The sequence below is a fragment of the Filicampus tigris genome, chromosome 2, assembly GCF_054856515.1.
Source record: "Filicampus tigris isolate MCC_2025a chromosome 2, RoL_Ftig_1.0, whole genome shotgun sequence".
In the NCBI taxonomy this organism is placed as follows: domain Eukaryota; kingdom Metazoa; phylum Chordata; class Actinopteri; order Syngnathiformes; family Syngnathidae; genus Filicampus; species Filicampus tigris.
The window spans coordinates 3,629,411-3,642,208 of record NC_141218.1 but is presented as its reverse complement, the minus strand read 5'-3'; the positions used below and the strand labels follow the sequence as shown (position 1 = coordinate 3,642,208).

General features: G+C 42.7%; 1 protein-coding gene across 2 annotated transcripts in view; it reads right to left on the bottom strand.

The window, feature by feature from the left end:
• Positions 1-12,798, bottom strand: part of LOC147150929 (pyruvate carboxylase, mitochondrial-like) — a 147,252-nt gene that overhangs the window by 111,058 nt on the left and 23,396 nt on the right. For both annotated transcript variants that reach the window (XM_086018546.1, XM_086018556.1), the window contains exon 10: positions 2,301-2,419. In XM_086018546.1, coding sequence (XP_085874672.1) covers positions 2,301-2,419 — 119 coding nt within the window. The remainder of the gene's footprint in view (positions 1-2,300; positions 2,420-12,798) is intronic.

Sequence of the window (12,798 nt, the reverse complement as noted above, 5' to 3'; positions counted from 1 at the left end):
CACACGCAGTTCGAGGAGAGCTGACTGGATCGGGCAACGCTCGAGCAAAGCAGGAAGACAGATGAAAACCTATTAGAACAGCAGAGCCTTTGGACATCGACGGTTTTGAGGGATGTTGGTTCTTTTCTCCCGCCAGTCGCTACTCTCTCGTATTTTTGCACGCGCGTGCTACAACTGCGGTGATTCGAGCTGAAGGAGCACTGTGAAGTGCGTGGATTGCTTGTCGGTCACTCTCTCCGTGACCTGCGTGCACTCATGGCCAACGACGAGGAGCTCTAGATGGCAGTGGACTATCCGGGAAGGGAAGATTGTAGCGGTAGCTAGCGGGCCGACTGCAGGTTGCAATTGCGCCGGATAATTGCTCATCTGAAAGAAGGCAAATTCACTTTCCAGGGTCTTGAAGCATTTGGAATGAAGAAAAATCGGACGACGTCTGAAAAGTAGTGTGTTATTATCATCATTCTAACATCTACATCTGTGGATTTAGTAGTTCTTATTTTCGCCAAAACATAACCAGTAACAAAATCTCATCGGAAATTGCATTAGCAGATTAAGGAGTGGGAAAAAGTTTGAAGAGAAATGCTGAAAACTGCCTCTATTATGGCGCACCTGCAAACTGGAATGTGGCGGCGCCCCGATGGCTGCGAAGCCTGCCCCTCTGCAGGACGATATTAGATTGACATGTGCTCATCTCGTATTAAGGGACGCTCGTTTGCTGAGCTTTATTTTCCAAATCCACACTGTGCTCCCCCTGCAGGAGCTCAGACTAGACTTTCTTTTTTCCCCTTCCCGTGCCTTATATTTTTCGTTCCCCTTTTGCTCGTTGTTTTTCTGTCTATTTGGCGGGCTGTTGCGCCCGCTCCATTTCGTAGCACGCTGCGGTACAGCGACAACGAAGCTTATTTTTATTCGGATCGGGCTTCTAAGGGCTCCAATTCAAAAGTGCAAAGGTTGGAAAGGGGCAAAGCCGCAAAGGGGACTGAGCAATATGAATCATGACGGGGAGAGAAGGAGGCTAAGGTGAGGTTCAGGACGATGCTACGAATGAACGGCTCCATGATAGCATGCTGGGGGGGGGGACACATCAAATGCGACCGCAGCGATAACGTCGAGATGGATGGACGGGCGCGAGCGGGCCGAGGCTTTCGCGACCTCCGATGAGACGAGCTCACCGAGCCCCGCTTGAAGGGAGCCGTCTCCGCGCAAGGCAGAACTAGCCGAGAACCGGCGGAAAAGCTCGACGGGGGGGGGGGGGGGGGCACACATGCGGCAGGGCCTGCTGCAAGGATGCCAGGCAAAGCGGCAGATGTAATCTCCAGCAAATACAGCCGGGCTTTGTTGATCAAACACCGACTGAAGGCGCTTTCGAGAAGGACTTTAGGGGCTCACAAGCCCACCTGCAGTCCGGGGAGGGGCCTGTTTTTTAATCTCTGCCAGTTTGGAGAGGAAGAGGAAAAGGTGTGAAGTGGGATCCAGGAATTTAGGGCAAGAGAGAGGCTTTGACTTTTTTTTTTTTTTTTTTGCTCGAAAATGATGTGAAGTTCAGTGGTAGCACACAGAGAGCGCCGCCTTGGGAAAAGTCTGCGGACTAATGGGCTTCCAGTGCAGATTTAACAAACATACTTTTTCCCAATTTTATTGCGCTTTCCTCCTGCCTGCGGGCGTAATCTGCGGTAGGCCACCGGGGGGGGGGGATGGACGTCTGCCCGCCCAAAGCCGGCCTGTGCAAACGAGATGACGTCCACCCTGCGCCGCTTCATGCGGGACGCCGCTCCTCTCGGGCCAATTCAAATGAGAAGCCGAGCTCAAAATAAACGCCGCAGTTCTTCAGCGAATTACGCTCATGCGTTTGGATTGTCAGAGTTGGCGACCTGGGATGGGTGACTGGAAGGAGGAAGAGGGGCGTGTTGGTGGTGGAGTCTATGTGATGAAGGCTTGAGTGAAACACGAGCGGGAAATTTGGACATACATACACCTATTCATTTTCTCACATAAAAAAAAAAAAAAAAAAAATGTCGATTAACAAACACGCGTCCTCGTTTCATCGTTCAAGCAATTGCAGGAGAAAAGTGTCTCCCTGTGTAAAAAGAAAAAAAAAAAAATGAGAAACTGACCATGAAAAAACTATTGCATATTAAATCGTAATCGCAATATTGAGGGGGGAAAAAAATTGCAATTAGATTATTTTTAAAAATCGTGAAGCCAAATTACGCAAAGGCCAGGCTAAGAAATCCCATTCGAAGCTAATTCAACCGACACAGTTCACTTCAAAAGACCTTTCTCCGTCCCGCCATACTCACTCTGTGATTTCCTCCGTCACCGTGTGCTCCACCTGAAGCCGAGAGTTGACTTCGATGAAGTAGTGTTTGCCGTGTTTGTCCACCAAGAACTCCACCGTGCCCGCGTTCTCGTAGCCCACCTGCAGGAGAAAAAAAAACGTTGACTCCGAGTTCCCTGCTTGCTAATATCAGGCTGTACTTTTTGCCTCCTCTACTGTTTGCACTTTCAATGAAATACCAAAAAACAACAAAACAACTCGAGTGGTTAAAGAAAAGGTAAAGAGGAGAATTCCCGCTGCAGAAAGTAGACCTTTTTGCTTTGTACTTCACAAATAAAGGGAAAAACGTCAATAAATTCGACTAGCTCAAATACAACAAATCCAAATACAACACTTTTGATTTGGATGTCATCAAAACATAGAGATGTAACAATTGAAAATCGATTTGTCACGATTAATCGATTCGATCAATCGAAAATCGAGTTGATTAAATTCATCTAGAAAAATGATGTTTTGAAACGTTTTTTTTTCATTCCAGATGCATAGCAGATTTTGGATGTGTAGATCAAATGATGCTTTTGCGCCAAACATCAGTGCGTATTGCGTTTGCGGATGGCTACAGAACCACACTAGCGCACAGAGACAAGCATGGTAGCAGTTTTTAAAAAATCAAATCGAATCGAAAATCAGACTCTGAAGATCGAATCGAATCGGGGCTTGAGTGAATCGTTACGTCCCTATTAAAACGTAAGGCAAAAATTGAGTTTTGTGCCAGTGAGTGACTTGCTATTTTTGGGGGAGAGGCGGGAAATTTGCCCCCAACTGCTCTTACGAGAAGTCAAAATTAGAGACCAGGTTGCGCACTGACAAAGACCCTAAAAAAATCATCGTCACTTTGAGAATGGTAGCGTCAACTGAGGTGCCCTCCAAACAAAGAGGAGCACTTTCACCAGCACCTCTCACACTAATGATGATGGATACGTAACGCCCAAGGCCTCGGCGGCGACAGTAAAACAGCTTTCACACACACAAGGCTGTCACACGCATACACACGCACACACACACGCTCACACTGACACCCTGTCCAAGTGAATCAGAAACCAGTGGAACAGATTGATTTGTCGCTGCTTGATAAGCTACAACGGGCAAGTCGGCGGGCTAGACCGCCACAGAGCCTTGAGATACAAGTTGAGTTCGCTCCGTGACCTCGAAACTAGGGCCCGCGTGATTTAATCGGCAGATAGAAGCTATTGAACTGTAATTCCTACCTCAATTTTTCGAAGCATTAAAAGTGTTAGAGAAAATAGAAGGAAACGTTGTTTCGATTTTTCTGTCATTTTTACCAAAAAATAAAGCTTGCACTTTATAGATGTAATTCAATGTGTTATGTTACATTTGTTTCCAGGAGTATTTTATTTAAGGCAGACATTTTGGACTAAGTAAAGTAAAGTACTTAAGTTAAGTGTTTAATCAAATAAAAGCAAAAGTTGTTTTGCGTTTGTGATTTTTACGTCTGTTGTTACAAAAAAAATCCGAAATTGAATTTTTTGTGGAAAAAAAAAAAAAAAAAAAAATCGGAGATTATTTTTAGTCAAAATCGCCCTGCCCTAATATACACATTTATATACATACACACACAGTACATACATATACATACACAAATATACGGATATACTCTACATTTAAATAAACAGCTTCAAGCCTCGTTTTGCAAAACTGCTCATATCTAAAAATTTTTGCTCGCATGTCAAAGCAAAAAAAACATAACGACAGGTCAATCTTATCTCAAGTCACCGCTGTATTGGTACAAGGGAAGTACATTGGGTTGTTGCAAGCTTTGTGTATCAACTCCAATTTGCAATTATCATTCTCCATCAGGTCATACCCATAGTGTTGATCTCAGCATCGCATGCAAATGGTAGTCCAAGTATGAATCTCTAAATAAATCCAGCAGCAATAGCTTAGCACTGTCAAATATGAAAAAATATGCAAATGCTGCAAATATTGTGTATATGCACATAAATTTACCTGAGGAAGAAAAAAAAAAAAAAAGTATTGCGCATGAGGAAAGTATCACACAAAATAAACAGCATATGAAATGCAGCAGAATAATAAAATGATAGGGGGAGAATTGAAGCGGGGGGGGGGGCTGAGATGGATTCTTCAAAGTTTGGTGAAGTGCCTTTTGCAAAATCCTGCTAACTCTCTCTCTCTCTCTCTCTCTCTTCAACCTCAAAATCCATTTGCAATAGTTTGAGTGGACGTGAAAAAAAATTCATTCAAGTAAGCAGCGCTCTCCACATTTGTCTTTTTTTTTTTTTTTTTACAAGCTCAATACAGCACATTTCATCCATCGTGGTAAAATGTTGAGGACTCATTTAGCTTCAAGAGGCAGAGAAGAACAAGTGGCATAAAAGCACTCTTTTCATCCCCCTCACAAAACATACACGTTTGACCACACCACAAAACAACTCCAATTACGCTCCAAAAATACGTTTGCAAATTTGAATATTTGGTTCATGAAGTTGTATTCATTCATTGCCAACAGTCTATTTGCTTCATTTGGCCGTGTTTGTCTTGGCTGCGCTGCTTCATCGATGTGGGTTGTTTTGGGTCCAATCACATTTCAGCCTATGTATTACCTCACTAAAATCTGCCCAAAGACTTCAGAATCACTTGCGCCGGCCCACTTGCGCTGACGCTTTCTTTAAGCGGTCACAATTTCCAATTCCTCCTCACGAGGCCGGCGAAACATATTTCCCTTCTCTGATTGGCTGGTCAGAGCAAAACTGACTTTTAAAAAAAAAAATGTTTTCCCTACATAAGGCACACACCAACATAAGAGCTGAGCGATATGGCAAAAAAAAACAACAAAAAAAAAGTCATATTATCCAATCTCGATCTGTACTGAAAACAAAAAAAAACCTACTTTATTTTGATAATGTATAAAGTACTGTAAATTTAAAAAAAAAACGAAAAAGATGAACAGAAAAATACGTTTTACTCAACGTTACAACAAATGTAAAAAAAAATAAGACAACGAAGGAATATTGTGGAAAACGGTGTAACAGGATGCAATGTATAACTACGACCAGCAGGGGACAGCATTCGCTCCCTTACGAGAGGCGACGTTCTAAAAGCGAAGGAGCGCAACAAATCTGTTGAAACAGCGGCGAGGCGGCCAACATTATAAACAAATGTCAATCGACCTGAAATTTAACTCCTCACGATGTTGAACAAAACGGTACCAGGAGTTGTTTTAGCTTCCTGGATGTGCAGTCATCACACGCTCACAGACCTTTGTTTCACATCATTTGTTTCCTAGTGCACTTGCTGCAAATTCGCACGGACAACGCGCCTCTTTGTCTGCGGGCGTTCAAGCGGAGTTCTTGTTTACCGCCGCCTAACGCTGAATATTCAGGCTGGCAGTTTGGAGAGGTGCTCACAGCATTATTTTTCCCCTCCGCCGTCGCCATTTTTCTGCCGCCGCTGCACATTGTCTCATTTCCAGCGCCGGCTTGATTCCAGTGAGCGCAGCACTATGAGCGCCACCATTTTTTTTTTTTTTTTTTTTTTAAACCTTACATAGCACAGAAATGTGCAATTAGGCTACGTGCATCTGCTCGTGCTTGTGAGCAAGTTCTCTCGGCATTCCCCGCAAGGACGTAAAGGCGAGGAAGCCAAACAGAAGAGGGGTGGCGGCAAGCATAACAATCCCTGCAGTCTTTGAACTCCAAGGACAGAGACAAGCGCAATCCTACTTTAGCAGTTGGGGGGGGGGGGGTGAGTGGGGGTGGCTGAACACCACATGAAACGTTTGGGATTTTTGTTTTTCACATTTTAGTCCAAACGGAGACACCAAATATGAATGGGAAACTTTTGTGTGAAAGTTGTGCGCTCACAAAAAGACCAAAGGCTGGACAATTCATCCATTTCAAATCGACATTGCAATGTAGTAGAACGCAATTTGGGGGCAAATTGCAATTACCGTAATTTTAATACACTTTAATTTTTTTGGAAGAAAAAAAAAAAAAATCTGAAAATCCCCAAATATTGTACAGGGGTAGATACAAACTAAAAAAAAAATTTCACATTTGATAGCCGTTTACCAGTACCTTTACATTCCAGCATGATATTTAATGTATAATGTTTCACATTTATGTCATATAAAATTGATATAATACGTTTTCAGGAATTGTTGCGGACATTTAATTTCCCGGTCACAGCAGTAAAGCCAAATATGAGCTTAGTTGCCTTAACTCCTTATTTCTTACCTCATTTTTGTTTTTTTCTCAGCAGTAAAGCCAAATAAGAGCTTAGTTGCCTTAACTCCTTATTTCTTTCCTCATTTTTGTTTTTTCTCAGCACTGGTTTCCTGACAAAAACTAAGTACATGTTCTGTGCTCCTATCCTGCAATTAATCCACACGGTTGCACGTCGGTTAGCCACATTAGCCTGCTAGCATTGGCCACAAGTTATTTGCGACACGGTCGCGCGTCAGTTAGCCACATTAGCCTGCTAGCATTGGCCACAAGTTATTCGCGACACGGTCGCGCGTCAGTTAGCCACATTAGCCTGCTAGCATTGGCCACAAGTTATTCGCGACACGGTCGCGCGTCAGTTAGCCACATTAGCCTGCTAGCATTGGCCACAAGTTATTCGCGACACGGTCGCGCGTCAGTTAGCCACATTAGCCTGCTAGCATTGGCCACAGGTGATTCGCAGCATTTATTATGAGCACTTAAGGGCATGTCATTGGCTATTTGCATACTATATAGTCACCCTACGTTGTGATGACCTTTGCGCCTTGCAAAAGTGCAGTGGGAGGGTGTGGAATTTATGTTACAATATACGTGATCTGTTCATAACGTCACTCAGTGCAATTCTTTTTTACAGCCACTAGATCCTACATTTAAAAGTAGAGCCAAAAAACTTAAAGACATTTCAAAGTGAAGTAAAGAAATGAAAAATAGCTTAGTAAAATTAATAAAAGGGCGTACGGTGCAAGAACAAAATTTTGGAAAACATTTTATAAATGCTTTGAACGACCATCACAGGTACGGGAAAAGAGCCTTTTTTTTTTTTTTTTTTACCCTGCATTCAAAAGCATTTACACTTTAATGGTATGTTTTGAATCTTTATTCATTCATATTATTCACTCTAATTATAAAGGATAAAAAGAGAGAAAAACCTGCTTTTTAAGAGTGATTGCATTATATAAGGGGGCGTATTATTCACGGGAAATTACAGTAGTCTATTTGTTCGTTCAGCCCTACAAACAACACAAGGAATACACCTCTTGAAAATGTGAGCATAATGTGCCAAAGAAATGAATGACATTATTTTCAAACAGAGAGTCCACAATCATGTCCGACACGTTTGCGGTGGAAATACTACATTTGGCATTGGAATTACAAAATATTGAAAGCATTTCAAAGCAGTTAGGGCATATTAGTAGAAGAGCATGCATTCATCAAAAAGCAAACATGGAGCAACTAACCCAAAAACGTTCCTCTGATGTCTTGACTACGTTCGTGCGAAAACAGTCTGGCTTGTAACCGTTTGCCCCCGGTGTCCTCGATTTGATGCTTTGTGTTTGCATAGTTTGGAGTTTAATCATTCAGGCTACAGTCAATTCTCTCAAGGCGCATTCTACTCTCACATTTTATTTTTAGTGCTCCTGTTTTGCAAGGTTACAATGAATATTTTAAGTGTGTTGGATGAGGCCGTGCATCATGTGGTCCAACCAAAAGAATGCTTCTGATAATGCTTGTCTGGCTATGCAGGAAAAGGGGGGCACTACATTTGAAAGATTCTTTCCAAACCCCCGGGAAGACCACGCCGCAAAAGCATCGCTGCGTTTCCAGACATAATCAAGCAAAGTCAAGTGGCGATGAGCTGCGAGGCCGGAAAGCATTTTTATCCTCGTCGCTCATGCCTTTCATTTGCCGGCGCTCAGCGGGAAACGGCATGAACCGGAAAATTGCCACTGTGCCGCTTCCTTTTCATTTCCAATTCTGGGGTGAGACGCGGGAGCATCGTCAAAAGTCAAAGGCGGCGCCAGCTCGCTGGCAACTTTGTTCCCAAGCAAAATCTCAGAGTCCAGATGGCGCTAGGATACTCCCTAATCTTAGCCAGTTGCCGCTCGGACTCTGGACACACGATTCTCATCTGATTCGTAGCTGATGTAAACGCCAGCGCGCGCTCACCGATACGTCAGCTGCATTTCAGTGGTGAGACTTTCCCAACCCCCTTTACTGCCGCCAAACACTTCTCCACACCTTTATGACTACACGTCCAAAAATAATGGTAATAGTCTCCTCACTGCTGACTCTCCATGAAATCGAATTAAAAAGAGCTGCAAACGTAGCGAAGAGGTTAAAAGGTCGCACATGGACAGATGGCATAAGAGAGCAATGCCTGGGCATGGTTGAAAGAAGACAATCTGAGATCCAAACGAGACGCTGTGGACTATAACAAGATGGTGCCTTGACTTACGTGTGTTCAATAAGGAAAATAGCACTCTAAAGTAGGGATGGACCGATTATCGTCCGGGCCGATTATTGGCTCCGATGCTCAGTGTTTTGACAAATATCGGCATCTTTTTTTAAAATTCTGATGGCCGATCATAAATCAATTTAAAACTGTGTTCACTCCAAAGAAGTATTTATTTTGAATTTTCAGTTAACTTTATAAGAGATTCGACTGACCCTGGGAACACTATGCACTTTTTATTTTTGTTTGAAATCAAAACAAAGATAAGTGAAATTTGAACATTTCTGTCATTTTTAAATTTTGGTTGACTTTAGTTGCAGTAGAAAATTAAATGGAGCTGTTGTTTACGTTTTCATTTAACTTTTGAAGACACACTGATGACCCCTGAACTTTGTTAGTATTTTACAACAAAGACGTGTATTGGCAAACATTTATAATAATAATTAAAAAATAAAAAATAAAAAAATAAAAAAATCAACATTATGCAAATCTGAAAAACTGTTCAACAAACATGCTTAAATACATTGCAAGAAAGTTACAAGTATTTGTTTTTATTTTGACGCCGATATTCTGTGAAGATCGGCTCGAAATATCGGTTATCGGCCTCCTTGACTACTAATAATCGGTATTGGCTCTGAAAAAAAAATATAGGTCTATCTCTACTCTAAAGATTTTTTTTGTGTGTGTCACAGCATAAACATTTGTTGGCTACATTTACCACAACATGGATGCTAATTTCATTAGCCTGTCTATGCCGTTTTGCACTGTGTGTTAGCATTAAGATAATGGCATTTTTCGAAGAAAGTTAACATGGTTTAGGTAAGCCCAGCGACGGCTGGTATCTTGAAAAAGTCGGGTCTCTCGTAAGCGGAGGTGCCACTGCACTCAAATTATTCAGTGAGAGAAGGGTGTAGAAGACGGCTATTTTACAGGAGGGCCGTAAAGCGGATCCAGAGAAGCTAAAGAGAAAGAGGAGAGCCGTCTTCTCTGGTTGCAGTCGCTGGAATCCCATCCATATTTATGTGTAATATATAGGCCAAGTGCAACATTGTGGGCTCATAAAAGTGAATCTTAACTATCAATTAATGGGGAAAAAAATGCATCCAAGTAGAGTCATAACTTTCAACGTGCTCAGAGAGGAAAGAAGAGCACAACCCGATTTATTTAATGGCACTGTAAAAGTAAAAGGTTACCATGTAAAAGTGTGTGTGGCTTTTTTTTTTTTTTATCCTTGACTTTCATTATTTCATAACCTTTACTTGCCCTGCGTTCCGAGCTCCCAATTTCTGATTTTACTGCGCGTCTGAAAGGAAAGACCCAAAATCTGCCAGTGCGATTCATCTAAGATGTGAAAAAAATCATATTGCACGCACTGAATTTAATCTATGTACAAATACGTTAGTCACTCAAATTATCGATGGATGAAAGTCCAAATAGTGAGCATTTGACTGACGGACTTCAGCGTTTGAAACAGTGAACCAGAGAATTCTGTTGGCTCGTTTGCAGCACCAGGTGGGTATGAGTGATGGCGCTCTCGAGTAGTTTAGATCCTTATTTGGCAGGCAATACTTTTTGTGTTAACCTTGGCTTTGCGAGTCCCACTCTGCGCACCTGTTCAAAGGTGTTCCACAGGGTTCAATTTCGGGGCCCCTACTGTTTTCATTGTATTTACTGCTCCTGAGTTGAGTTGAGTTGGTGTTGTTGTAAAATGCAGCTTTTTTTTTTTTTTTATCATAGGCAGCTGTTTTAAGCAAAGTATCTCCTTTCACGGCAGCATTTAGAAACAGTAATCCACTGCCTTTGTTACATCTCGGCTGGATTGCTTTACTGCACTTTATTTTGGTGTCAGCCAGTCCTCCCTCAAGCATCTCCAGTTGATCCAAAATGCTGCCGCCCGCTTCTTAACTGGAGCTCGTAGGAAGGAGCACATACCCCCAAATCTGGCCTGTCTTCACTGTCTCCCTGTAACATTTTTGAGTTCATTTAAAGATTCTTTTATTTGTCTTGAAACAGTGAAATGCGTTTTGGGTTTTTTGTGTTTACTTTTACGTTTCTATGTTATTTACTTATTATTTCACTTATCATATTTTAAATGTCTTAGTTTATGTATATCAGATTTTTACTTGATGTATACTACGTTGTATGTGGCTGTGGCTGTTTTTAAAGTGCTCTATAAATAAAGTGGAGTTGAATTGATAGATTTTTTTTACTATTTGTATTTATTTAATCTTATCATTCCAATTCAGATCGGCCCATCCTACAGTGTGCTGTGTCTTTGAATGTGTGTGGCTTTAAAAGGTGAGGCCCGGCCTGTTGAATGGCGCGGGGGTCAACGAATGGGAGAGCGCAGTTGGCTGTTGATGATTCGGGATAGCAGGTAGCTGTGAGCCGGCTAACCGTTAGCCTGTCTGCGTGTTAAGTGGGTGTCAGTTGACTCCGCGTATAGCTAGCGTACAAAGGTTGTTACCCGTCGATTTGGGTACTGTTTGTTCAATGGCAATTTAGTGGCCGCTATTTGTGAGTTTAGCCAATCAGGTCCTTGTTGCAGAAACTGCCTCTCTTCCTGGAAGCCTGATTCTGTGCTGGTCTCAGTCCCGCAGCTCTCTCGCTGGCCCAGATCCCCCCTCTGCGCAGTCAGCACTTTAATGGAAGCATAATGAGCTGCTTGTCTGTGAAATGATGAAAAAGTGGAGGGAATAAAGCCACCTAGTGATCACAGAGCGCCACGTGAGCGCACACGGCCACGCACACACGGCCACGTGCGGCTAAAGAATCTATTCTCGGCGCCGATATTAGCGACATAAAATTTGGGGGGGGGAAAAAAAAAATGAATGGTTTTCTCCTCCCTGTGTGCAGCGTGCGCAAAGAGCAAGGACACACGAGAGGAGTGCGAAGGGGGGGGAAATAAGTCAAGACGATGGATGTCTGCGTGTCCTGATTATGTATATGCGACGTGTGTATTATACATACAAAGCACCCGGTGTCAACACAACACGCTCGGCATTACATTTGCCGCAACCCACACGTGCTCGTTTTGCATGCGTTTTGCATTCAATGGCTCTGCGTGCTTTATGACTTGGAACAGTCTTTGGCTGCGTTTTATAGTGTTTATCCAGCCATGGATAGAGGGGGCTTACTTTTGAGTTAACCTCGAAACAAGGTACACAAATAAGTCAAAGAGTACAAACAAGCGAACACAACTATTAAATTCATTCCTCTGAAGGTTAAAACGGCGCGGCACCGACATAAAAGTATCATACAAGGATCCGCACATACATCACACTGAGCTAATTAGACAGATCGTTTTGTTTTTTTTGCCGGCGGACATCTCCGAAGAGCCTCCTCGCGTGCTAAACAAAGTCAATGAAGTCAACCGATTTCTTTCTTTCTCGAGCGCACGTAGAGCTGGAGCTGGCTTTGAGGAAAGGTTCAAAACCTCTTTTTTTAAAGAAGCTTGATCTTCTTGGACGACAGACGGCATCTAAGCGCTGCCAAATCTCCATCACGATCGGCGCTTGAAAGCACCGCAGACAATTGATGCCAAACTCGCTGCCAGCACATGCGGGAAAAGATCACAAATGTTGGGGGGGGGGGGGGGAAAAAGAAGGCTCTTAAAATCGTTTTTTAAAAAATATGTGGTGTAAGTAAAGCCCGCCAAGCAATACGGACAAACTACGGATAGGCAAGTAGCGATACTATATATCGAAATCGGGTCGATACCGGCCTTACTGTAAGGTATCGGGTTGTCGTAGAGGCTGCCAATACAAGTCACTGATACTTCAGGCAAAAAATAAATCTAACATCAAATAAGTCCTCCTTGGCAGTAGTTGGCGCTATACTGCAGCATTTTGACACTTTGCGGAATCATCATCTGGGTCAGAAAGAAAGGATTTCGTTCACAATTTTTGGGGTCATTTGATATCATCAAAAGCATTATAGGTATCAGTAATCGGCATCGGCGAGTTCCCAAAGAGTGACGACTCATACTGGTATCTGTCTGAAAAAAGTGAAGCCGAATCCATCTG